Here is a 27,387-nt window from a genome sequence, read left to right on the forward strand (position 1 = left end):
ATCTATCTATCTATCTATCTATCTATCTATCTATCTCCTATCTATCATCTATCTATCTGTCTATCTATCTATCTATCTATCTATCTATCGCCTATCTATCTATCTATCTATCTATCTATCTATCTATCATCTATCTATCTCCTATCTATCATCTATCTATCTATCTATCTATCTATCTATCTATCTATCTATTTATCAATCATCTATCTATCTATCTATCTATCTATCTATCTATTTGTCTCCTATCTATCTCCTATCTATTCATCTATCTATTCATCTATCTATCTATCTATCTATTATCTATCTATCTATCTATCTATCTATCTATCTATTTATCTATCAATCTATCTATCTCCTATCTACTATCTATCTATCTATCTATCTATCTATCTATCTATCTATCTATCTATCTATCTATCTATTCATCTATCTATCTATCTATCTATCTATCTATCTATCTATCTATCTATTCATCTATCTATCTATCTATCTATCTATCTATCTATCTATCATTTATCTATCTATCTATCTATCTATCTATCTATCTATCTATCTATCTATTATCTATCTATCTATCTATTTATCTATCAATCATCTATCTATCAATCTATCTATCTCCTATCTATTATCTGTCTATCTATCTATCTATCTATCTATCTATCTATCTATCTATTCATCTATCTATCTATCTATCTATCTATCTATCTATCTATCTATCATTTATCTATCTATTATCTATCTATCTATCTATCTATCTATCTATCTATCTATCTATTTATTTATCTATCAATCATCTATCTATCAATCTATCTATCTCCTATCTATTATCTATCTATCTATCTATCTATCTATCTATCAATCAATCAATCAATCAATCATCTATCTATCAATTTATCTATCTCCTATCTATTATCTATCTATCTATCTATCTATCTATCTATCTATCTATTCATCTATCTATCTATCTATCTATCTATCTATTCATCTATCTATCTATCTATCTATCTATCTATCTATCTATCTCCTATCTATCTATCTATCTATCTATCTCTATCTATCTATTTATCAATCTATCTATTTATCAATCATCTTATCTATCTATCTTTCTATCTATCTATTTATCTATCAATCATCTATCTATCAATCAATCATTTATCTATCTAGTCTATCTATCTATCTGTCTGTCTTCTATCTACTCAAATAACCTCTTTTGGAGAGTGAGGGAATTATTATGCTATATACTGGGGTCTGGTGACAGCTTCCCTTTATGATACTGCCACATTGAAACTCAGTATATCTTATCATACTGTTAATGGAGGTCGAAGGAGACTTCATAGCTATAAGGCCCGGTTCACATCAGCGTGCAAACCTATATGCATTAAAAAGCGGTTATCTTCAGGAAAGACGCGGACCCCATAGACTATAATGGGGTCTGTGTGGTTTCCGTTGGGTGTCTGCACAAAACATGCGGAGGGAAGCTCGGCTTGCAGTTATGGGGTCCGTGTGTACCCCATTATAGTCTATGGGGTCTGCGGGTTTTTCCCACGTATCGGAACAGAACCCTGAATGCTGATGTGAACTGGACCTAAGCTTTATATGTCACTTTCCCGCAAAAATCAGATGCTCATATTCCTTTCCTGCTTTAAGATGTAAAGTACATCTACCTGTATAACAATGGGATTTGCTACCAACTATATTTACTAAGGATTTGCTGCCAATTCTTTTGCTTTCTTTACCCCAAAAACTGGAATACATTGGCTAGTATGGGATTGAGTCCACTTCACGATTGTGTGACCAAGCTCTTAGTTTTCTTCTCGTCATTCTAAAGACCATAATGTGAACAAACATTTGGGGATCATCCTAAATTTGTGACCTTATTTCTTTACGGATTGACATGTTTTTAGACGATAAGCTGATACAATTGTGTTTCTTTCACTTAATCTAGTGCAGTTAATAAAAAAGGGGCCAGCAAGGACGAGACGTACTGGAGGGAGATCAATGCGGCCATGGCCTTAACAAACCTGGCCCAAGGAAAGGACAAATTGCAGGGGACCACTAGCTGCATCATCCAGAAATCATCACATATATCAGAAGTTAAGACTGTCAAAGTGCCACTAATTCAGCAATACCAATGAACGGGACTCCCCTTCCTTCCACCATTGGAGCGCCCGGGACTGGTGATCACAACCACAAGCATGTTTCTGCCTTAGAACATTGTATAGACTTTATGAAACCAGTCCCGCCAGGCTTGGACTTCCATGTATAAGATCTTCAACCCCACCGGGGTTCTACAGGACATGTAAATTTTTATGTCTTTTTTTTTTTTTTTTAACCAAAATACTAACTTATTTTATGCTACGGAGCATAAATACTCAGCTTATAAGTAAAACTGTCTGCCTTGCTTCTACCATATGTGCCTTGCCTTTCAGTAATAAGCTAGAACGTGGGCATGATATGAAATATTTATGCCTTAAATTATGAATGCCGTAAATTTTTTGGTTTTTTTTGTATTTAGTCTTGGACTTGTTGTATTCAGGTAACCTGAACTGAAATGGATTTTGTTGCCAAACACAGAAATTATGCATTCATTCCTACAGACGATTGGCAATGATGGATATGCCTTGTTGTTGTTTTGTACTGTCTGATCATGTAAATTACGCGTCGTTCCTGAGACCGTATGTTCATAGGAATATCAGCAATTCAAAAAGTCTTTTTTTATAATGAATCAAAAATTTCGCAATAAAATGAAAAGTTTATAAAACCGTCGGAATATTATATATTTTGCTGGGAGGGTGGAAGCTCTCTATAAGGCCACCTCTTCGAGAAGACCACCTCCTTACCGAGACCATATTTTCTGTTATGGATGTTCCATACTGTTCAGCTTCATTGAGACGACCAATTTTGGGTGGTCATCTCAAAGAGGGTTCACTGTATTTATAAAAATGTTTGATAAATCCAACTTACCTCAGTCAATACATTTCACGACATATGTCATGTTGTAAAGGTGTCCATAACCCTAACCTTGCATCTTCGGCCCCATGCACATGACAGAGTGGGCATCTGATGTGGAGCCAAGTTTGTAGCAGAGTGCAGATTGAGTGACATTCGAGTGCATTTCGTGATGCGTTCACATCTACAGGGGCTTCCAATTTGTTCAAGTCCAATGACCGGAGCGGGATAGGACCTGCTCTATCTTGCTCTGTGTCATCGGATTGGATCAGAAGCCCCCATAGATGTGAATGCATCACGGAATGCACTAAGATGTCACTCAATCTTTCTGCATTCTGCTACAAACTCGGACCGACATCGGATGCACCCTTAGTCGTATGCATGGGGTCGTACAGGTAACTCCTTTTTTTGAGTAGTTGGTAACAGCCATGGACAAGAGTGGAACTATTTCTTGGGAAAAATGTAGAAGAGCCTTTGTTCTACACATAGATAAAAACATGGGAAGAATATGCAAATCTGACTTCCATGATGTAATTAGGATGCCAGTGCCTCAAATATGCACACCAATAGAGGGCGCTGACTGAGAATGTGCAAGTCTGTCTTCCATGATGTAATTAGGAGTCTCAGTCAAGCACAACCTATAGAGGCCGCTCCCTTTAACATCATGCCGACCTTCTCAGAGGCCTTTGTTTGCAATGATGTTGGGATTTAACCAGATACAATCTCTCAGCCAAGGACAGCTGTTTCTGTGTACTTGCATCTCGTCAGCTTGGCGCAGAGAGGACTGATCTGGCTTAGACAGGGTTGAGGGGATATCGTCACTCCATAGGGAGAGACCACCATATAGGTGTGTGGAGTCTTATTAAGCCATGAGCGATCCACTGCAAAGGAACATGGGAAGAATATGCAAATCTGATTTCCATGATGTAATTAGGATGCCAGTGCCTCAAGTATGCACACATAGATAAAAACTTAAGAGTTGGCCAGGCCTGTCCCGAGGATAGGCCATAATATCTGATCAGTAGGAGGCCAATAGGCGGCCCCAACATGGATCAGCTGTACAGGGGCACTTCCATCGCCCATTGGCTACATGCTCTGTATAGTGGCAATGGATGCTGAGCTGTAGTACACGATACAAGGCACCGAGCCAATTGCTTGCAGCTCCGTGCAGTGTATAATGCAAATGTAGGAAATGCCCGTATAGTTGATCCTTGCCGGGACCACCTGTTAGCCCCACGCCAATCACATATTTATAGCCTATTTTTAAGAAAATGGTGCCAAACGGAGATGCCACAAGTAGCCCAAAACATGACCAAATAAGTGAGACTGTGAGGTCGACCATAAAACTCTTTGTGCTAATGACTTCATCCAGACGCCTGGGCAATTTTGTAATCCTCAAAGCCCAATATTTTTTCTATTAAAATCTGAAGAAATTTAGATTTAGTCTTAGTAAGCATAAATTTACATTGCTGCAAAACACTGGATAAAAAAGTCTTCAATGTTTATTTGCCTTTTCTGCAAGGAATCAAATCATCCTGGCGTAGAACGCAAATGCTTTCCAATCTATAACAAGTTGTTTACTGAAGCGGATCAGGACATGACCCATTTTACATGATCCTGAATATGTTTTATGAACTCTTTACACACTGCCAAATTTAGATTTACAAGCGCTTTGATGGTTGGACATCGCTTCTTTCAAGTTTGTTTGAACACCCCTTTGGCGGTATTCTGCATCATCGAAAATCTAAAGAAGATCTCCAGCCTTTAAATGGTTGAGTTTTCCAATAATCTTCTTTCAGTCTTCGAGAAAATAATAGAAAAGTATAAGGAAATATCAGGCAAGGGGTTGTTTATTGGGGTCATTACCTTTTATTAGAAGGTTTCCTTACCTTAAGTTAGATTCTGCAAGCATCACTGAGATTTCTGCAACAAGAAATGGAATGGGACCGTCGCTTCCCTATGGCCAACATCAGCAAGTGAGTAGAAGAAATGGGAATGTTATTATGGCGACCAGTGCTTTATATTGTATTATTCATTGCCTTTTTTTACTATGTGCAATTTTTCTATTATTGTCCATCTGACCATCATTGTCATTGTCGTATTTCACTTTTAAAGGGAACCTGACATATGGAAAGTGTGGTGCAATCTGCAGGCAGCATGTTATACAGCAGGAGGAGCTGAGCAGGCTGATATATACTTAGAATGACTCAATATAACTTAGGGTTAAGGGGATATTGTCACTCCTTAGGGAGAGACCACCATATAGGTGTGTGGAGACTTATTAAGCCTTTAGCACTCCACTTTGCAAGGGACCATGGGAAGAATATGCAAATCTGTCTTCCATGATGTAATTAGGAAGTCAGATGCCTCAGTGTTGCAAACCAATAGAGGGCGCTCACTGGAATGTGCAAGCCTGTCTTCCCTGATGTAATTAGGAAGACAGAATCTCAGTGATATGGCCCAATAAAGGCTGCTCCCTTTAACATCATGCTCGACCTTCCAAGAGGCCTTTGTTTTGCAATAATGCTGGGATTATTACCAGGTATATTCTCGATATTTCGATGTTATTGCATCTCGTCAGCCCGGTGTAGAGAAGACTAACCTGGTAGAGGTGAGAGGCTTAGACAGGGTTAAGTGGATATAACTTGCCATTTTTTTTATCTCTTGACCTTTCTATTCTGAGAAGCCAAGGAGGCAAATCTATCAATGACAAGTTATACTGAACCTTCTCCCAAAGCTTAATAAATCTGCTCAGTTCCTCCTGCTCCATAACATGCTACCTGCAGATTGCACTGTATCTTCAATGCTCCCCTTTAAAGAACTTAATACATTTTAAGTACATGGTACCCTGATACATATGTTGCAGATTGGGCTCTTTCTTTGATGGTAGTTACAAAGCTGAATTCTAAAAAGGTTTGTATTTCAGCATAGGAAGACAGTTTAAAGAGTACTGTACTTTCTGGTGAGTGTGTGCATGAGGAGTAACAGTATTTTTGGCCATTACACGACATGTAGCATTTTCCACCAGCTTCCCATCTTCAGGCCTAATTTCTAATTATGAATTGGCCTTGAACTAGTGGATGTAAACTAGTTGTTATGATGCTTTCCATAAACTATCCTGCTCTATCATCGATCTCTAGCACAACCTTTAGAAAGAGCAGCAGCAGAGAGGACATTATTTAGCAGTAATGAGCAGTACAGCTCCCTCACCTCTCTCCATAGATCTCTATGGGAAGCATGTCATCTGATCCCTCCGTGAGCTGATAGCCTGTCTTGTCTGTCAAAATCGAATTAGCAATGAATTGAGAGTGAGTGAAAAGTTTAGAAAGTAGTGGGGGAGGAGGAAAAGAATCTGCTAAGTGAGAAAGAAGGCTTATTCTCTAATGAAATATATTACAAAGTTTGCTATATTCATCTGAACTATTGATTTATTTAAAGTTTATTACAGGAACATTTTAGTTAATACAGCAGTTTAGGAAGCAATGTGTGTGTGTGTGTGGGGGGGGGAGGATTCGGATAAGTGGAAAAAGGTATATTTTTCGCTAAAAATATATATATATTACAAAGCTTTGTATATTCTCCTGTACTATTGATTTATTTAAAGTTCATTACAGCAACATTTTAGCTAATACGACAGTTTAGGAAGAAGAGGTGGGAGGAGGATAGGATTCTGATAAGTGGAGAAAGAGGCATTTTTCTCTAAAAATATATATTATCAAGTTTATTATATTCGCCTGTACTATTGATTTATTTAGGGTTCGTTCTAACAACATTTTAGTATATAACAGTTTAGGAAGCAGTGTGCGGAGGAGGAAAGAAACTTGATAAGTGGAGAAAGAGGCATTTTTCTCTAATTAGATATACTGTGTATACAAAGTTTCTTATATTCACTTGTGCTATTGATTTATGTAAAGTCTGTTAAAACAACAGATCCTGTTAAAGCTATCTATCTATCTATCTATCTATCTATCTATCTTATTTCTCCTATCTATCTATCTATCTATCTATCTATCTATCTATCTATCTTATTTCTCCTATCTATCTATCTATCTATCTATCTATCTATCTATCTATCTCCTATCTATCTATCTATCTATCTATCTATCTATTTATCTATCTATCTCCTATCTATCTATCTATCTATCTATCTATCTATCTATCTATTTATCTATCTATCTCCTATCTATCTATCTATCTATCTATCATCTCTTATCTATCTATCTGTCTGTCTGTCTGTCTGTCTATCTATCTATCTATCTAATCTCATCTATCTATCTATCTATCTATCTATCTATCTATCTATCTATCTATCTATCTATCTCCTATCTATCTATCTATCTATCTATCTAATCTCATCTATCTATCTTATCTCTCATATCTATCTATCTATCTATCTATCTATCTATCTATCTATCTATCTCCTATCTATCTATCTATCTATCTATCTATCTATCTATCTATCTATCTTATTTCTCACATCCGTCTATATGTACGGTCTATCTTATTTTCTGACTATACATTACAACGTGTCCTTTTCAGGTCAATCTCTATCTTTCCGCTGCATTCCAGTTTAGGTCCTATCAAAAAAAATGAAAGCTTTGCAATTCTTTGCACTGCGATAAGTTATTCTGGATGAAGTATTCTGTGACAATAAATTATTTTTTCCAAGTGAAACAGATGAGAAAATCCAGCGATTGCCGCATTTGTCAAGAGAGAAAAAGAAACAATGAAAATCATTATGTCTGAATATAGACGATTGAAATAAGATACGTCCAGCATGATACCAGAGCAAGGTTTAGATATTGTGGTTGTGGAAAGTATTCAAGGTAAATCTCCGGAGTCAGACGGGAGCCAAGTAGGTATGCTAAACTATAACACATTTCAAAATAATTCTGGATTCACGTTTTCTCTCCAGCGGACTTCGTTGATTTTCATATTGATCCATATTGGCTTTGCAGGAATCCAGTCCAGGCCAGACGATTACCACAATTACACACAAATCTTCCTGGATAGAACAGAGGCCTCATTCCTCCCCGAACTGTAGACACGAGAGATTACATTTCAGTCCTTGTACAATGGCTACAATAAAAAAATAACATTTTTGTTTCATAGAAAATGGATGTTGAGATCTTACAAACAATCTAAGACTCAATACTCCGAGGGCAGAACTAGCCACAATGGTCCATGCAATGAATCCAGAGACTTAGCAGTAACAGGAGGCTCCAAGGGGCCATCTTGAAGGATTCTCTTGATGTGGCTGAGTGCTGAGTCTGAAGACAACAATCAGTTTTGGCATATTTTATATATAGTAGTTGTGACAGATGTTTTAGATTTGTAGATATACAATTAGGGGGATATGGAGTATTATCCATGATTGTAGCTGCTCTTCTGTTCTCAAGTTGCATGGGCGCAAGGTTTGTTGTTCATGAGATTTCAATGCTATAAAGATATTGCATTGGCCTGGAACTTGCTCCTAATGGTGAATTGCGTAGAAAAAAATTAAAGTCGTTTTCTGGAATTTCCCAAAATTGCTTCACAAATGTTTCCAGTGGAAATAAAGATAAATTAATAACTTCCTGCACTTGTTGTGGATATCCAGTTCCACTGGTGTCTGCCTTGGTACTTCCAAATATCAGGCATATCTGTATTCTCCTCCTTTGCACCCTGGAAAAATCCAAGCCTTGTCAAACATCTCCAGGGCACTTTTCTATACTTGTGTTGCATGCTCATTGCATGATGTGCATATGTGATGTACATGGGCCTTGTCAAGTTTTTTCAGTCTATTTTTTCTGTACATGCACTTTTTTGTAAATGTAGATAGTGAACCCCATATAGGGATCAAAATGTACTTTGTTTTTTTTTTTTTTCCTATCAATATGTCCTTGGAGTATGGAAGGAAATCCATGCAAACACAGGGAGAACATACAAACTCCTTGCACATGTTGTTCCTGGCGGGATTTGAACCCAGGACTCCAGTGCTGCAAGGCTGCAGTGCTAACCACTGAGCCACCGTGTTGCCCCCTGTACATGCACTTTTGAGAAACTCTACCAGATTTGACAAACCTCTCGTGTTTGGCGGCTCGGATCCCTAATTGGTTTCAGGTCCAACAAGTTCAGTACAAACCACACCTTAATTTGGCTTAAAACACAGTGTAGAACACTCTCAGGGCTCCTAGGAACTTATCTATCTACTGTATATACTCGAGTATAAGCCGAATTTTCAGCACAGTTTTTGCGCTGAAAAAGCCACCCTCGGCTTATAATCGAGTGAAGCAAAAAAAAAAAAAAGGCTTTTTCTTGGCTGGGGGGGGGGGGGGGTGAGGTGTCTCTGACCAGCCGCAATAGTAATGTATAGAATCTCCCATAAAATAGTGGGGGAAAAAAGAAGCTTAAAAAAAATAAAAGTTGTAAATCCTTCCTTTCCCTAGAATACATACAAAAGTAGAAAATGACTGTGACACACAAACACATTAGGTATCCCTGTGTCTGACAGTGCCCGGTCTACTGAATATAGGGGATCTGCAGTGCTCCTGTTCCGTCCGGAAGGGGTTAATAGGAGCACTGCAGATCCCCTATAGTCAGCCAGGCTGAATTCCAAGTCGGGGAAAAACCTCAGTCCTCAAGCTCAGGGAAGGGGCAGACAGACAACCAAAACACCCCCTCCCCTTCCCCATCACCCAGCAACTACTGCACCCAAAAACTCCGACCATTTTAATTTTTGAAATTTTCCAGTAGCTGCTGCATTTCCCCCCCTCGGCTTATACTCGAGTCAATAAGTTTTCCCAGCTTTTTGTGGTAAAATTAGGGGCCTTGGCTTATATTCGGGTCGGCTTATACTCGAGTATATACGGTAAGTTCTAACTCTTCAGTGCGAAAACAGCCAACGTTATTTCAAAGTGACATTATTATACTCTGGGGTCTCTCCAGGTGAAGGCCCAAGTAAGGTGTAATAACCCATTCATACACACCTTCTCTTACCTCTTTTGGGCCCCCTCACTGCATCCAGTGTTCCCCTGGTGTCACCCGCCGCTCTTCTGTGATGTCGGCCCAGAGGTCATTGGCGAGGCCTGTGATTGGGCTACTTGTGGTCACATGGGCACGCATTGCATCATGACGTCATGATACTTGGCATGCTCAGGTTGCTGCTGATGTCCAATCACAGGCCTCAGTCCTGAGCTGAAGGTGATGACGTCATAGAAGAGTACCGGAGTTTACCAGTAGAGCACTGGACACAGCAAGGAGGCGCAAAAGAGCTAAGGGAAGGTGAGTATGAATGTTTTTTTTATTTTTTTACACCTCCCCTGTGCCTCCATCTATTATACTCTGAAGTCTGAAGAAACCCCAGACTATAATACAGCGGACACCTGATACGAATCTCCATTCTTTTGGTTTTGTATAATAATTAGGAATATTTGGGTCAAACTCTATTCGATATGCACCGAATTACCTATCTCAAGTGACAATACATCCTGTCAAGTAGGGAGGAACATCCCATGTCCAGTATATAGCAGATCACTTACACTGCAAACAATGAACGGAAACAGGACATAATCCAATGTTCTTTATGGGAAAATGGTGCTGGAAAGTGCGGAGTAGCGGTTACTAGTGAAATAATGCACGTGTGCAGTAACGCTCCCTCCGGCACACTACTGTGCATGCTCCAGCGCCATTTTCCCATAGAGAACATTGCAAGCTTGCACTGGAGCATGGGCAGTAATGCGCTGGAGGGAGTGCTACTGCGCACACGCATGATTTCAATAGAAACCACTGACAATGGAGGCGGTGAATAAGCAGGAAGAGGGCTTGGAGGCAGCGGTGGGTGTCCAGAAAAAAAAGTAAATTTTGAAAATCCCTTTTAAATTTGTATTTATTAACTTTAACTCCCAAATCACAAATAACTTGCTGAAAATATATGTCTAACAAGACCACAACGTCTATTGAGCAGATATATAGATGCACCTTTGGAATTCTATACATTCTATACAATGGGACTCAATGGCAGTTGTATGCAACTCCGCAGCCTTAGTGTTACATATTTCTGGTGTACACTCCAAATCTAGAGGCCAGACATGATATGAACAAAGTCTAAACATGCCCTATATAAAGATCCAAGATACGCTATAAAAATGAGAAATTCCCAAAAAAGTTTCTACGACTAAAATCCATTTGACTGTCACCTATTTAGTTCTGAAGGCTCGAGCCTTAGGTGACATTTTTTATTTATCCTAACAGTTCATTTTTCGGGGAAAGCTGTCGAGCGATCCTCTCTCTTCATCAACTCCACCAGTATGGGAAAAGAATTACCCATCAATGCCAAAGCAGGGAAGCCAAAGACTATCAGCCTTAAAGGGGAACTGCTAGGAAGACAAGCAATAAACCGTACTCAGGGGATACAGAGACTTAGCAGCTAAGGATACATTATATAATATGTCTACAGATTTACGAGTAGTTTGTGTTACAAGGAATAATTGGGAGGATACATGGAAATCTTTTTTTTTTTTTTTTTTTTTAATGTAGATTGTAAGCCCGACATAGAGCTCACAATGTACATTTTTTTCCCTATCAGTATGTCTTTTTGGAATCTGGGATGGAAATCCATGCAAACACGGGGAGAACATACAAACTCCTTGCAGATGTTTTTTTTGCCCTTGGTGGGATTTGAACACCAGGACTCCAGCGCTGCAAGGCTGCAGTGCTAACCACTGAGCCACCGTGTGGCCCCTGGATACATGGAAATCTGTCACATGTTACCTCGGAAAAACGCAGTCAGTACTTTGTACATGGAGGTGTTGATTCCTTTCCACCGGATCCATAAATGTTCTGTAATAGATGATGACCTTTCTTCTTATTGCAACCTGATTATACTGACTATAGAGGAAAACTCAAGAACACCCTTGTTAGTATGATACCATGTGATCTGGCCATCGAACCATTCCAGCATAAGGACTAGTGTACAACAGAAGTTTGTAATCTCATCAATCGACCTGCGCCCGGTCTCCACTTTCGGGATTCCGTCTTCTGCCAAGAGAAACTGGACAGTGGTCAGTTCTCAAACCCATTCACTTGAATGAGTTTGCAAAGTGTCCGCCCATGACCATCTTGCGCCTTTCCACGGCGAAACCGTTTTTTTTTAACCAGACAGCAAGTCAAACATGTAGGACTTTGTGTCCAGTTAAAAAAAAAACACAGAGAAGCAGAAGATGCTCATGGGTAGTCACTTTGCAAACCCATTCAAGTGAATGGGTTTGAAAACTTACCGCCAGGTTTCCGTCTCCTGTCCAGTTTCTCTCGGCAGAAGACGGAAACCCAAAAGCGGACACCGGGCAAAAAAATGAAGCAACTTTGCAGATATAATTGAAATATGATAGTTTTAAGCCTACAGCTATTATGCAGAGCTATGCGTCTCCCACGTAACAGACTACCAACAGACCTCTATGTAGTCAGCTGATGAAGTCTTGTGCTATTCCTTATTTTCTGTTATTATTGAATCCCTTGAGAACCTGCAGAATTGTTTTGTGTTCTTTGAGTTTACTTTTAGGGGGCGTTGACAGTAAGGTTAGTAGTGTCCGTTACTAGCACCCATTACAAAATGTAAGGGAAATTAACAGATCTGTCATAAATCCATTAAAAATCTAATTTGATCTTTTGTACATTTGTGTCCATTTGCTTAGGTAAGCAAAAATACCGCCCTCCCCGGGGCCCTGGCATAGCACCGCCTGAAGCGGTCGCTTCAGGTCGCCTCATGGGAGGTGCGGCGCTAGCTCAGCCCTAATCTCCCACCCCCAATCATACTTACCTGTCTTCTGTGTCCTGGAGATCAGTTTCTTCGGTCCTGCCAGTCTCTTCTTCTGTGGACTTCATGTGCAGGCACCAGCAGAAGTGGAGGAAGTGACGCTTCATGCTAGAAGACTGAAGATAGGTAAGTATGATGAGAATAGGGGGAAAGGGGGTGCATTGGTGATGCTTCATTTCCGGAAATGTGAAAACAGAATGTCACCAGATCATCAGAAAATGTGCCTGGGACAGTCGTGTGATCTCAACATCATCCAGTCTGTCTGGGATGACATGAAGAGACAGACGGATTGGAGCAAGCCTACATCCACAGAAGATCTGGGCTTAGTTCTCTAAGATGTTAATGTTGCACTAACAAATGTTATCCTTGGTTAATTTGATTTCATTGATGTGGTTTTCGATACTTTAACAAATCTATTCTATTTCATTATCCTTCGTCATCTGCACATACAAACATACAAGTCATACAAATCATTTATTCACAAATCAGCCCCCACTGCCCCCATTACAGTGCCCTGGGGTGCAGCACTTACACCCATAGTCCACATAGAACAGTTTACATCCACCCTCTGGGCCGGGTCCAGCTCTCTATCCAGTTACCAGCTCTACTTTCCAGACGCGCAGTCTTTACCTTATATATTAAGTGACTGAGGCACAGTGTCAAGCGCTTTCGAAAAACCTAAATATACTGCGCGCACTGCCAACCCTCTGTCCAATATCTTACTCACTTCTTCAGAAAAACCAAGCAGATTTGTTTGACAAGATTGGGCTTTAATACCGCTCCGCTGGCTGTTGTGTATTATATTTTATAAACTATATTTCTACTATTTTCTATTTCCCACAAGCCCTCCAGGATCTTTAGACAATGCAGTTCTTCAATTCTCATTCGTCACCCCCTGACCCCATATTCCCCATATTTTAAGGGGTTACCTGCATGATAACAGGGAACCGAATACTTGGGAGTCCAAAGTCAACAACGATACAACGTAACCTACCATTTATTTATTTCGCTTACTTATATAGTGCTATCCCATTCTGCAGCGCTTTACACTGTCCCCTATAGGGCTCACTCCCGAAAATCCCTATTGATATGTCTTTGTAGTGAAAGTGGAGTACCCAATGGATACCGACGTAAACATACAAACTCCTTGTCTGGATTTGAACCTAGCACTACAAGAGTACAGTGCCAACCATAAACTATATCGGCCGTAGGAATACACAGAAATAATAGGCAAATATGGACAAAAATGTTACAAAAATAAAACGGTTAATAGAAATCAAAATCCCATCAATATTTGGTGTGACCTTTGCCCTTTAAAGGGATTCTATCATTATTCTTCCCCTACCTTTATAATTTTGCTCCACACCGCCATTTCGTTGATATTCCGTTTTTTCTTGGTATTCCAACCGTACTCAAACAGCATAGGGGGCGTCCCCTGCGCTGCCTGAAGACTCTCCAGCAATGCCTCCATCTTCTTCAGCCGAACCTCTCCGTGTCATCATCGCCAGGCCGAGATTGGGATGGAAATCCTGCGCATGCTCATTTGGCTCTGCCTTCAGGCATTGGACAGACCCATGTCTGATCGGCCATTTTACTGTGGCCGCTTACCCGAGCGTACTGTTCCTGTAAGCAGCCACAGTAAAATGGCCAAACAGACATGTCCAGTTGGCTCTGCCCAAAGCAGTGACAACTGAGCTTGCGCGGGATTTCCATCCTGATCGCATGCTCGGCCCAGTAATGATGACACGGAGGATGTGGCGGAGTGGTGCTGCTGAAGAAGATGGAGGCGTCGCTGGAGAGTCTTCAGGTAGCACAAGGGACATCCCGTGTGCTGTTTGAGCACAGTTGGAATATCTGGAATATCAACGGATCGGCGGTATGGAGCAGAATTATACAGGTAGGAGAAGAATAGCCTTTCTTAAGGTTATTCCGACGTGGTATTACCTCAAAAAGGGATTCTAATGATAGAATCCCTTTAAAGTCCAATTTTGGTAGAGGACAACACTAAAATTGCTAAAAAAGCAATGAGAACCAATATCCCACCATATGTAATAGTTGACATTCAGCAACAAATGGGAGTCTAGAGAAGTGCTTAACCCCTTATAGTACGGCACATTGGTCTAGTAGAGAATACAGATGAGCGAACAATAAAATATTCGTTTCGAGTAGCCCCTCAATATTCGACTACTCAAATCGAATATTAAACCCTATTATAGTCTATGGGGGGTAAATGCTCATTTCAGGGGTAGGCAACGTTCGATCAAATTATACTTACCAAGTCCATGAGTGAGGGTCGGGCTGGATCCTCCGAGAAGTCTTCTCCTTGCAGCGTCCCCGCGGTGTCTTCCGGCTCTGAATTCACTCTTCCAGGCATTGGGCCTGGGCAGAGCCAACTGCGCATGTCTGCACTACAATACACGAGTATTTCGAATACCGTAGTATTAGATCGAATACCTACTCGATCGAATACTACTCGCTCATCTCTAGTAGAGAAGGAAACCCTGCATGAAACATGGCTGAGAGTAACACTTTGGTCTGAGTGCCAGCAGTATTTTTCTTTTTTGGTCCTATTACATCCTGATGTTCCTGTTATAACCCCGGAGATATTTTTTCTTATATTTTTTTTAAGCATCTACAGACAGCTCATGAACTTACCAAGCTATGAAGGGAATGTACATGAAAATAATATGGGCTGGAGTAAATCAGACTGATATTTTGTCACAGCAGGAACTGGATTTTATCTTGAACAACGCCGGCCAACCGGTTGTAACATGGAATCCAACCCAACCCACAAAAGCAAAACCGGTCATTTATTTTTTTTGTGTGTGTACTTAGATTTTTTTTTGCACTTATATGTAGCAGCAGATTTATTATTGATGTTGGGATGTTAACCCTTTCCCACTGGAGGTATTTTTTAATTTACGATTTTCATTTTTGACCCCTCGCCTTCCGAATCCCATAACTTAGTGTTTGTGGGACACAATGCTCTTCATAATGGTATCATTTATTATTCTGTCCAATGTACATTAATCAACACACGGCACCATCCAATGGCAACACCGCAAATCTATACATTCAGTAAAATAAAAAAAACACACTGATAAAGAAGGATGTCTAAGCTTTGTTACCTATGTACACTATACATGGCCATCTACAGATCACTGATATCAATCTCAAACAAGGGTCATAATTAGTTTGCCAGGTGAGCAATAAGAAAACTTACATAAGGACGTTCTACAAAAATATGGAGTATAATGTCCCATAGTAGCCCCTTCCACACAGTCCCATGGTAGCCCCTTCCACACAGTCCCATGGTTGCCACTTCACACAGTCCCATAGTAGCCCCTTCACACAGTCCCATGGTAGCCCCTTCACATAGTCCCATGGTAGCCCCTTCCACAAAGTCCAATAGTAGCCCCTTCCACACAGTCCCATGGTAGCCCCTTCCACACAGTCCCTTGGTAGCCCCTTCCACACAGTCCCATGGTAGACCCTTCCACACAGTCCCATGATAGCCCCTTCACACAGTCCCATGATAGCCCCTTCCACACAGTCCCATGATAGCCCCTTCCACACAGTATAATGTCACACAGTGGCCCCTCCACACAGTATAATAATTTGGAGCAGTACTACTTCCGACGGCCCACATCCTTCCCCTGAACATTCTAGTTCTATGCCATCTGAGTATGACACGGGCTTCCTAGTTCGATTTTGTGAACCTGCTACTTTCATTTGGTTTTGTGTAGTTGTTTTGGGTGCTGATCGGAACCCTTGCTGTAGGTCTCTGTCTTCCACCTCCTTTCTCATGTCTATATATTCTCTTGGTTCCATGTGCCTGAGGCTTTGGTTTTATTACACATTATTTTGCATTATTTTCTGGTTTCTCTTTTTGTGTTACTTTTTTTTTTTTTATAAAAAATCTTGAATAAAATTTGATTATACATAATTTGGAACAGTAGATTTAGAATGTTTAATTTGTGGAAAAAAAAAAACATGTTATCATTGGGAGCTTTGTCCAATAAAATGTGATTTATGCTTTAAAAGTTGAAGATTTAAACATTGTACTGACTGTCATTTGCATCAACCAGTTATGAAATTACGACGGACCAGTGGCATAACTAGGAATGGCAGAACCCCGTGGCAAACTTTTAACATGGCCCCCCCCCCTGACACCGAAGACCTCGACCGACCCCCTCCTCCGCATTCCTGCGCGCTCTATTATGTCCCTTAGTGGCCCCTGCACACAGTATTGTCCCCCATAGTGGCCCCTGCACACAGTATTATCCCCCATAGTGGCCCCTGCACACAGTATTATGCCCCATAGTGGCCCCTGCACACAGTATTATCCCCCATAGTGGCCCCTGCACACAGTATTATCCCCCATAGTGGCCCCTGCACACAGTATTATCCCCCATAGTGGCCCCTGCACACAGTATTATGCCCCATAGTGGCCCCTGCACACAGTATTATCCCCCATAGTGGCCCCTGCACACAGTATTATCCCCCATAGTGGCCCCTGCACACAGTATTATACCCCTTAGTGGCCCCTACACACAGTATTATGTCCCATAGTGGCCTCTGCATACAGTATTATACCCACTGTGGACACCCATAAACAATTATTATACTCTGGGGTCTTACTCTTTACAGACCCCAGAGAATAATAATCGGAGACCCAGGGGAATAAAAACATAAAAAAAAACACTGTTGCTTACCTGTCCCCCGGCTCCTATGCTGTCGACCGCCGCTCTCGTCCTTCTAATGATGTTGGACGTCACATGACCTGGGACGCAGGCCGAGATCATGTGACGTCAGACAACTACCGTAGGCCTGAGACCATCGTGGAGAGGTAACACTTTTTGTTATGTTCCCTTACCTCTCCGGGCCTCCGATCATTATACTCAGGGGTCAGACCCCTGAGTATAATGATAGCATTTGTGGGGCCCGCGGTGTCACTTACCGATCCCAGCCCAGCCAGGATCGGCAAGTAAATAGGGCCCGTTTCCGGCTGCAGTAACTTCAGCCCGTAACAGCCTATTAAAAAAAAAAAACGCAGCAGTAGCGGCTGTCACCGGGTCCCCTAATGTCCTGGGCCCTGTGGCAGCTGCCTCCGCTGCCTCTACGGCAGTTACGCCCCTGCCGCGGACATCATAGACTATAATGGGGTCCACCTGTTTTCCGCCTGACAAATGTGGAAAGAAAAGGACTTTACTCTTCACATTTTTCAAGTGGAATAAGGGACAGAATCTCCGAACGGAAACCAAGCACTAGTGTGAACCCAGCAAGTTACCTCACTGAGCGCAGACATGGCGCTGTCCTATACGTACATAGCTCTGCAGTGTGTCTGATGAAGGTCAATTTATGACCGAAACCTTAGATTAAGTTTTTTTTTGGCTGGCTCTTCATTAGAAAGAGCATTACAGCTTACTTACTATCGAGGGCTGAGTTTTCTTCTAGTATTATTTGCAGGTTACAAACCCTACATGGGTGCCATGACTTTATCTAGGGTGCTGTGATTTGAGTCTGTACCTATGGGTAAATAGGTCCATTTTGGCGTGTAGTAGTTGACGTTGGACCCTACCCGCAGCCCATGTAATTGAGCTCGTTCCTAGACGCGCGGTGGTTTCCATGTAACAACTGAACATTACAATCTAGTGAAGAAAGTTCATGTTCTAATAGGATTGTCCATTTTATTGTATACTGATAGATTTACAGTTTTCTAGCAAACCACAAACAGAGGGATTGAGAACCTCAGATCAGCCAAATGAACTGCCAGTGAACATTTGCGGCTGAATCTAATACATTTTAATCTGGTTAATGGGATTTCAATTTGTTCTCAAAAAGTTTTCTCCTACATTTCACTTTGACTTTCTACCAATGAATATTGGATGTTCTCTTTTCAATACTTGTCAGTTTTATTGAGCAATAGCTGTTTAGTTGCGTTGTTGAAATCAACTGGTTATTGGTCAGATTTATGGGAATTTTATACTTTTAAATTAAATTTAAAAAACAAACAACTGTCATCAAATGGGATAAAAAACTACTGTGGTGGAGGATGCGGGAGGACGTACATTCACCAAAGTGACAGCATTCTATTGTTTTATAGTTTGGCTGTTTCAGAAAGGCAACACCCTATGGCCTAATGTAACGCAGGTGGTAAATTCTTCTGGCCACCCCTGCCGACCATCTCTGGTGAAAACTCCTCTTAGTTTATCAACAATCTGTGTCCACCAACAAAATGTCCTCTCTGCAGGCACAAACACCAATATAGCTCAACTCCCAACTGGTCTCCTTCTCACTCTTATGCCCCACCTTCTCCCACAAGATGCATGTGCACTCCCTTTTTGGTTCTTAAAGGGCCATCTTGTGAACTCCAATCTTCCCCAGCCAATCCTTGTAGCCCAAAAGAATAATTAAAATTGCACTGTGCACCTGACACCTGAGCAATACAGGTTCATAACATGCTAGTTCCTGCAAAGGTCTTCTGTGTTTGCTGGCTTCTCTGTGTTGGCCTATTTCAGATACCATCTTGACCCTTATCTTATCTGCTGATCTCCCTTGTATGACCTTCTGCCTGTTACACCATTGAATGGTATCCACCTATATACAAATATAGACCCATCCTTTTGTTGGGCCACTGGTACTATGCCTCAGCATCTCTCTGGCCTTTGACCAGATGCAACCTAGAAACCTCCAGGACCTACTGGGACCACAAGAGGTAGCAACCTGGTAGTCTCTCTTAGGTGAGGTCTAGCAACATGTACAAGAGTTAAAAGCTGAATACTAGAAAGGCCTCTTACACAACTCCCATGGAGTGGATCAAAGTTGAACTTGTTAGTTGGCATGGTTTGTTCTCAATCCTCTATCCATTGCATCCATTACTATCATGGACTTTTTAGAGGGGCTCACCAGCTCGGGACATCCACTCTATAATCCAGAGCAGAGAGCTGCAAATAAACCCTCACTCTAACCGACTTAAAGGGCTTGTCCAGGAGATTGGATAGGCCATAAATATCTTATCGCTGATGGGCCCCTGAACTATACACAACAAAGGGCCGGAGCAGTTGGTCCTGTGCCCTGTATAGGGGTTGTCCTAGAGTGAGGGCACCCAAACACTATACAGTAACCAGAGATTTCTGCTTCCAACGCTGTTTTGTGTATAGAACGAATGCCAGAACTGGGCCAGTACAGCTGATTAGTGAGGGGCTGGCTGTTGTCCCCCACCAATCAGATATTCCTACACTAACGATATTCCCAAAAAATCTGACAACCCTTTTAAGTCACCCATGTATTACATCTCAATATGGTATATGGTTGTGATTGTACATTTAACCCTCAGTTTACAGAAACTTCTCTTGGCCAAACTGCAGCTTTCTGGGAAAACGATAGCTATTGTGATTCCTGACTAATGGTGACAAAATCAGCCATCTTTATGACGACTCCAATAACCATCCACTTTATATAGAAGACCTCCCTTCGTCTCTAGTAAGTCACCTTGCTCTATAAAATGGTCAGACAGCCTCAGACTTTGCATGTGTTGCAGTCAATGGAGGTCTTTTTCATTTGAAGATGTTCTTGGAAGCCTCAAACACGGAGCTGATACTGGATGCGCCTTTGATGTGGCTTACTATTTCATGCTTTGTAAAATGCAAATGAATGCCATAACTAGCGCAGGATTTTCCATAGCAAGCGACTTCAAAGAGCTTTGTATTGATGGTCTATGTAATAAGGATATAAAAGATGTTCTAAATATGAACTAAATTATCTAAAAAAATCTAAAACTCATAAATAAAGCCGGATAATGGGAAAGTGAAAAAGAAGTTAAAGGCAGGTTCACATTTATATTTGTATTTATTTCCTTTTATTCCGCTATAGGGACAGAAAAACTAAATTGATGACAGCACCAAATCCATCACAAATACTCTAGTACTAAATAACAGTATCTGATGGATCCATTATAAGAAAATGGGATTACGATACATTGAGAGGTGGGGTCCCTCTTTAGACCAGGGCCCCACAATGGAAAAGTTGCATTTTGCCCACAGTGGAAAATCCACGGGAAAAATTGCAGCATTTTACAGTACGAGCAAAGTGGATGGGATTCTAGTGAATCCTATGCACACTTTGCGGTAAAAATCACCATGCGGACGCAGTGCGAATTCCAAACCCGATGCGGTTTTGGAAATTGCAGCATGTCAATTATATCTACGAAATGCCGGCGGTTTCCCATAGGTATAATTGTAACAGAAAGTCCGTGGAGGAAAACTCTGCGAACTTTCTGTTAAAAGCGGGAAGAACCACTTTATTGCGGCGGGAAGTCCCATGGGGCCTTAGCCTTACTGTGGCTTTACTTTTTGCAGTGGAGGAAGTGCTTGGTCTTGTAGGGAATTTTACAAGAGGTTGGCGAAACACTTAAATTATTAGGCATTATATATACTAACTCGTTTTTTCTTATCAAAAGTCATAGAAAGCATACAGATCCCAATAACGCACTGAAGATATATGGCGATAAATCCCTGTATCATGTGTACATATCATTATGGGCAGACAGCCATTGAGAATATTACCGGTTGTCAATACTGTCAGTATGCTGAATAATGTGCTGGCTGATATATATGTCACAGGGAAATGATGAAACTAGGGGTTTCATCAGATCCCGGAAGATGTTAAAATAACAACTCTGTGGGGTTATTTCCCTAAAGAAAGTCACTGATTTGATCAAATCCCTGAACTGTTTAAGTGAGATGATGAAATAACACAAGTCGGGGGTCGCACGGCTCTATGTTTCTCTTGTTATCACTCCCCCTTGAGGTTGGGTTTTTCCGACAGGATTTTTACATGGGAAGCCGCCTCAGAATCTGGACCAAAAAACACCCCCCACGGCTAGCCGCGACTGTCACAGCATTCCAACAGTTGTAGCATTCCTCTCTGAATTAGGCCCAAATGAATGGGCCTAGTTGGGAGGGAGTGTCGCGCCGCGGAATCTGTGGCAAGAAAGGGCAGATCACTTCTTTTTCCTGCGAGGGGGAAGAAACCGCTTGCGGAAAAAGGAAGTGAACGGATCCCATTGAAGTCAATGGGAGGCGGTTTTTTGAGCCAGATTCTGAGGCGGATTCTGCATCAAAATCCTGTCAAAAAAACCCTGTGTGAAACCAGGCTTACCTCTCCGCTCCGCGCCGCGCTTCTGACATGATACACAAGAAAAATGGGTTCTGTAACATCTCTGCCTGTTCGGGTCTCTGCGCCACCCTCTGCTCGTGTGCTACGGCGCAGGACACGTGTGCAGTTTGATAATTTGCTTAAAGTTTTTAGTTGCACTGTGTGAACACGGCTCTAGTTCTGTAATTGTATTTGCACCACACCCGTCTTCTGCCTTTGTTGCCTCTGTCCATTCAGTGGTTAAATTTTGTCTTGCCTGTGATTGACAGCCTGCCTTCCTGTCAGGTTCAGGGTGGGTTCTTCCTCCCCTATTTAGTCTTTGCTCACATTCACTCCAGTGCTTGCTATTGCCTTGTGCTTGCTGGTATCTCTTGCTGTTTAGTTACTTGTATTCTATTCCTTGACCTCTGGCTTTCCCTACTGACTATTCTTTTGGACTCTGATTTGGCACTGCATCGCTCTACTCTTACCGAACCCTGGCTAGCTGACCTCCCTTTGTTGTTGTTCATCTTGTCTGCGTTTTGTGTTTCACGTATTCAGGGAGGGACTGTCTTCGTGGTTGTCGCCTATTACGTCAGATAGGGCCTGGCAATAGGAAGGGACAGTTGGGGGCTTCAGCTTAGGGCTCACTGTCCCTTGTGCCCCTCCCTCCAGGGTTCACCAGCAGCTTCTGAGGAATTATCATCTGGCTATTCCCTAACAGGTTCAGATTTTAAAAAGAAACTCACCGGAAATAACACAAGTTCTATGTTTTGATTGTTACAACTCCCCCTTTTCCTCACCACTCCCATCCGGCCAGTGCGCCGCACTTCTGATGTGACGCGCATGAAAAATGGGTTCAGATATAGAAAAAATCAATCTCTGGCCAAATTTCTATCTGAAGAACAGTTTAATGAAACTATCAGGATGTGTTTTGAACAAGTGGCAGATTAAACCTTTTGTCTGCTGAGCATTTTGGTAAAGTATTGGGTTGGATTTTTAGGAATGGCAGGTAGGTTGGTAGTGGGACCTGTCATTCCACCCCCCTTCAGTCCACACTTTGGGGATGTTTCAGCAGCGACTCAGCTGCAGAGAGTGCTCATCAAGGAGGCTTAAGAAGTCAGCTCCAGCAACAGACTTTGGGCAGAGTTTGGCTGGAGAGCTGACAGAGAGGTCATATTTTTGGAGCTGTGTCCTGAATGATTCTACTGGATTTTGGATTTCTGTTATTCTAAGTGAGGCAACCTATTCTATGTTTAGTTAGAGCCTAGCCGGGCAGGGATTTATTTTTGTATTGTTTCCTTTTGTTGCTGTACTACCTTTTTGAGTGAAAATAAACTCTACCTTTGTTTTGGACTAAAGTATCTGGACTTTTGGTGTCTATGCCACCCCACCTAGCAACCCCAGACCCTGACAATATATATATATGTATGTATCCCAGTACATGCAGTAAAAAAAATGAAGAGCAAGATTTAAAAATACCCAAAAGGAAAAAGGAAATAAGAAAAGTCAGACACAACAAATTATTACAAATATTTAAAAAAAAATTCCAAGACACCAACTATTATAAAAGTGAGTACAAGTCGTCCTACAAAACAACAAGTTAACTAAGTTAACCTAAAAAAAATGATAACCACTGGCAAGCCAAGGCGCAAAAAAAGGAAAAGTTTGCATGCCCAAAATTGGCTTGTCCTAAATACAAACGTAATGGTAGAAAAATCAGTAAAAAATAAGTCACGCACCAAAAAAATCACATTAAATAAAATATTTTAAACAAAATTCCCAAGACATCAAATATTATACCAATAAGTACAGGTTGTCCGGAAAAAAAACATATTAACTAAATTGATTTAAAAAAAAAAAAAAAAAAGTTATAAACATCGGAAAGCAAACGTGTGCAAAAAAAAAATGAGACATGTCCTCATAGCCAAATGCAATGGTAGAAAAATCTGTAAAAAATAAGTCACGCTCAAAAAATTATATTAAATATCTTAGAGGATTCCAAAAATGGCAAATATTATAATATTTGACATTTTTTGAATCATTTGAAATATTAAATTTTGATTTTTAGTTAGATCTGGTATCCCTAAAATGAATGATTGCTCATAAATGTAGCTATGTACAAGTCATCCAAAAAAAAAAAAAGGTCGAAATTGGGAACCTGTTGTTGAAAATGTTGCCTCATAAGCAAGCAGTATGGAACTGACCAGGATGAGCGGAGCAGGTTTATATAACACTGTAAAAAAACCATTCAGTGCAATGTCAGCGTTAGTTCTCTGGGCGCTCTGTTCGCTGCGCTGTGTCAGCGCTTCCGGTCCCCAATGGAGGAGAGCCAGAACCTCCACAATAGTCTGCAGGGGATTCCGTTCTCCTTCTGGGATCGGAAACATTACTTCCAGGGTCAGTGAGGTCAGGGGCGGGCCGGAGGCTATATAGGCCTTGTTCTGGCCTGCTGTTGGTTATTCAGTTTTACTGGTGAACAGCTCACCTGTGATTTAACTCTCTCCTGACCCTGTACCTCCTTCTCCTCGAGCTCTATTTCCTTGTTGACCTTGGCTTGCCTTCCAAACTACCTCTCCCTGACCTTCTGATTTGGATACCTTCTGACCTCCTGTGCATGACCTCGGCTAGTTTCTAGACTACTTCTACTTGACCTCTGTTTGGCTACTTTGTGACCTCTTGTGTATGACCTGGCTTTCCTGACTATGTATTTGCTTCTCCCTCCTGATACCTCATGCCCACCTGTCCACCAACCCAGCTTGTTGACAACGTCTTGGCTTGCCTGGAACCTGCAAGACCTCCTGTGTACCGACTTAGCCTGTCCAACCTTCCTGCGGTGCTTCTGTCTTCTCCTGCTGACCAGATCCACTGTTTCTTCATCTGCTGAGGTTAGTGTTGATGGGATTTCTGGGTCCTCTGCTACTTGGGGGTTTGCTGAGTGTGCGGCGCTCTCTGGGCTGTTGTGGTTCTGGGTCCCAGAATTTACCAAGTCCAACTCCACCATCAGGAGCTCTGGTGAAGACCTCTGGGGCCTGGTTCCACTCTGGTTAGGGGAACATTGTACTGTATATTCAGGACTTGGCCTTGGTATTTGGGCATTCCTGTTGCCCAGGACTGACTGTCCGTTGTTGTTGCATCAGGTTCCTAACAGTCGGCTTCTTAATCATCCCTGTTCTTTCTGGGAGTCGTAGGAGTCCAGTGGACGGTCCTAAGCATGAACAATTCTTTATACTTTTATCGTATATAGTGAATTTTGTTTTTACGTTGAAACACCCATGACCTGGGACTGAGACTAAGCTTTCTGACACATTTCTCTCTAGATTCCCTTGATAGTCCTGAGATTTCATTGTACCCTGCACAGATTCAAGACACCCAGTGCCAGATACAGCAAAGCAGCCCCAGAACATAACAGAGCCTCCTCCATGTTTCACGTTGTTTTTACGTTGCGAAGCTTAAAAACCTTAAAGACCAAATGAAATTTTTTATTTTTAACCCCGTCCATTAAGTATTACTCAATAACACATGGATGAAACCAATTTACAATGGGATCACGCGCTTTGCACAATTTCCTATTGTGTAACTAAGGTGGGACTTCAGCACATTTATAATATGAAATATATCTGATATCTGTTTCACTGGATCCTGCACAAGTCCATGACACGGTGTTAGGAGCGTGTAAATTTACAACTGGAAAATGAAGGCAAACATGTGGAAATAGTACTGTATGTAAACCAATACCGGCGGGTGAGCTTTCGTTACATCACAAAAAAGAGTGAAAAAGTAGAACAGACAAAAAAATAAACAGATGATAAACTGTAGGGAACGGGCCTGCGAAAGGGGTGCTCCAAGTATCCTAAAAAGTGACACAAGGTGAATTTATAGGTGGTAAGTCGGAACATTTATCTAATGTTCTAGAAGATGTACTTTATCTTCACCGACATGAAATCAAGCTCCAGCGCGATGCAAACTGATACCGCGGCCATAAATCATTATAGGGCTTTTATTATTATGTTCTAGCATATTTGGCCGCAACGTTTCACTCACAGCCTGAATCAGTTTAGAATATTTTTTTTTTATTTTTTTTTAACAAAGCTAAATGTTGCTTTTTTCCAGACAATGTATTCCAGCCAGATGTCAGCGAGAGGTATAACTTTATGTCAGAATAAATTCTATTTTTTTTTTTAAATATTTTTTTTTTACATTTTTTTTGTAATATGCGGACTATACAAATGTGGTTATTGCTTATAACTCAGGGTGTTGATTTTGAATGAGTTATTTTGTTAAGAATGACGGGCCCAGACGTTAGAAGTAAAGATCCCAAGCCCACACTAGGCAGCTGTGTGTACAGATGTCATGCAGCCAGAAACGTGGATGTTGCAAATTTTTGGTTTATTTACCCCTCTGTTTCACTTTTGTAAAAGGACATTTTCTCTGTAAAGCTATTCTGGTTCTTCCTGGTGGGGGAGCTAGAGAGCTGTATGTTCTAACCAAGCAGTTGCTGCACTACCCTCTCCCCTCTCACAGCATGAGCGTCACATACACAGCTTTAAGATTGGCCATACACATTAGATAGCTAATAGAGATGAGCGAACACTATTCGAATAGCACGCTCCCATAGAAATGAATGGAAGCAGACCTTGCCTGCGGCCGTCCGCAAAACCCCGCATGTGCTGGCTACGTCCATTCATTTCTATGGGAGTGTGCTATTCAAAACGGCTGTTTTGAATAGTGTTCCCTCATCTCTAATAGCTCACTCTCCGCACCACTTCAAACACGTGTGTGCTCTGCTCAGCCAAGCAATCCTGTGTCCTTATTGAAGAGAGGAAGGCTTCCAGACCTCTGGTGGTGGCTTATTACCTTCACATGAACTAAAATTTTTGGGCGTGCTAAAATCTAACAGCTTGATATTTATTTCCTCCAACTTATTCCATCAACTGGGAGTTGGAATGTCCCCATTGGTTATATGGTTGATCGGTATTGCCAATATCAATGGGTTGAGCCAATATACATGTTGCATGTATTGCCAGTTTAATATTACACACTCCTTCCACTCTTTTTACATTTTTTCTAAGTATTTTACTGAAATACTTGTTATAATATCATTTTACAATTTCTGTATGTGTTTCTATAACATTGGAATCACTGCTAGGGTATAAGGCAGGTTACAGAATTACCGTATATACTCGAGTATAAGCCGAGTTTTTCAGCACAGTTTTTGTGCTGAAAAAGTCCGCCTCGGCTTATACTCGGGTCATTATGGTAATTCAGCAATATCATAGCTACAGACCCGGCATCTGGACCTGGCATACAGACACCGGGATGGGTGCCGGGCCGCAGCATCGCCACGCTCATAGCAGGAGCGTAGTGATGCTGCTCATTTCAAACTGCAGAAGTACTTACGATACTTCTGCTAGCAGGCCTGGAATACAGACCCCGCCCCCCTCCATCACACGCCGGGTGACGTGGCCACATAAGCTCAGGCCCGCACCCGGCGTGGATCTGCGTTT

General features: G+C 41.4%; 1 protein-coding gene across 3 annotated transcripts in view; it reads left to right on the forward strand.

Annotated features, from left to right (window-relative positions):
• MKX (mohawk homeobox) overlaps positions 1-2,704 on the forward strand; it is a 97,116-nt gene extending 94,412 nt beyond the window's left edge. For 2 of the 3 annotated variants that reach the window (XM_075271751.1, XM_075271752.1), the window contains exon 7: positions 1,946-2,704. In XM_075271751.1, coding sequence (XP_075127852.1) covers positions 1,946-2,135 — 190 coding nt within the window. In that variant the 3' untranslated portion in view covers positions 2,136-2,704. The remainder of the gene's footprint in view (positions 1-1,945) is intronic. The other variant, XM_075271753.1, reaches the window with a different exon arrangement.
• The last annotated feature ends 24,683 nt before the right edge of the window (positions 2,705-27,387 follow it).

This window comes from Leptodactylus fuscus, chromosome 4 (assembly GCF_031893055.1).
Source record: "Leptodactylus fuscus isolate aLepFus1 chromosome 4, aLepFus1.hap2, whole genome shotgun sequence".
NCBI classification, from domain to species: Eukaryota; Metazoa; Chordata; class Amphibia; order Anura; family Leptodactylidae; genus Leptodactylus; species Leptodactylus fuscus.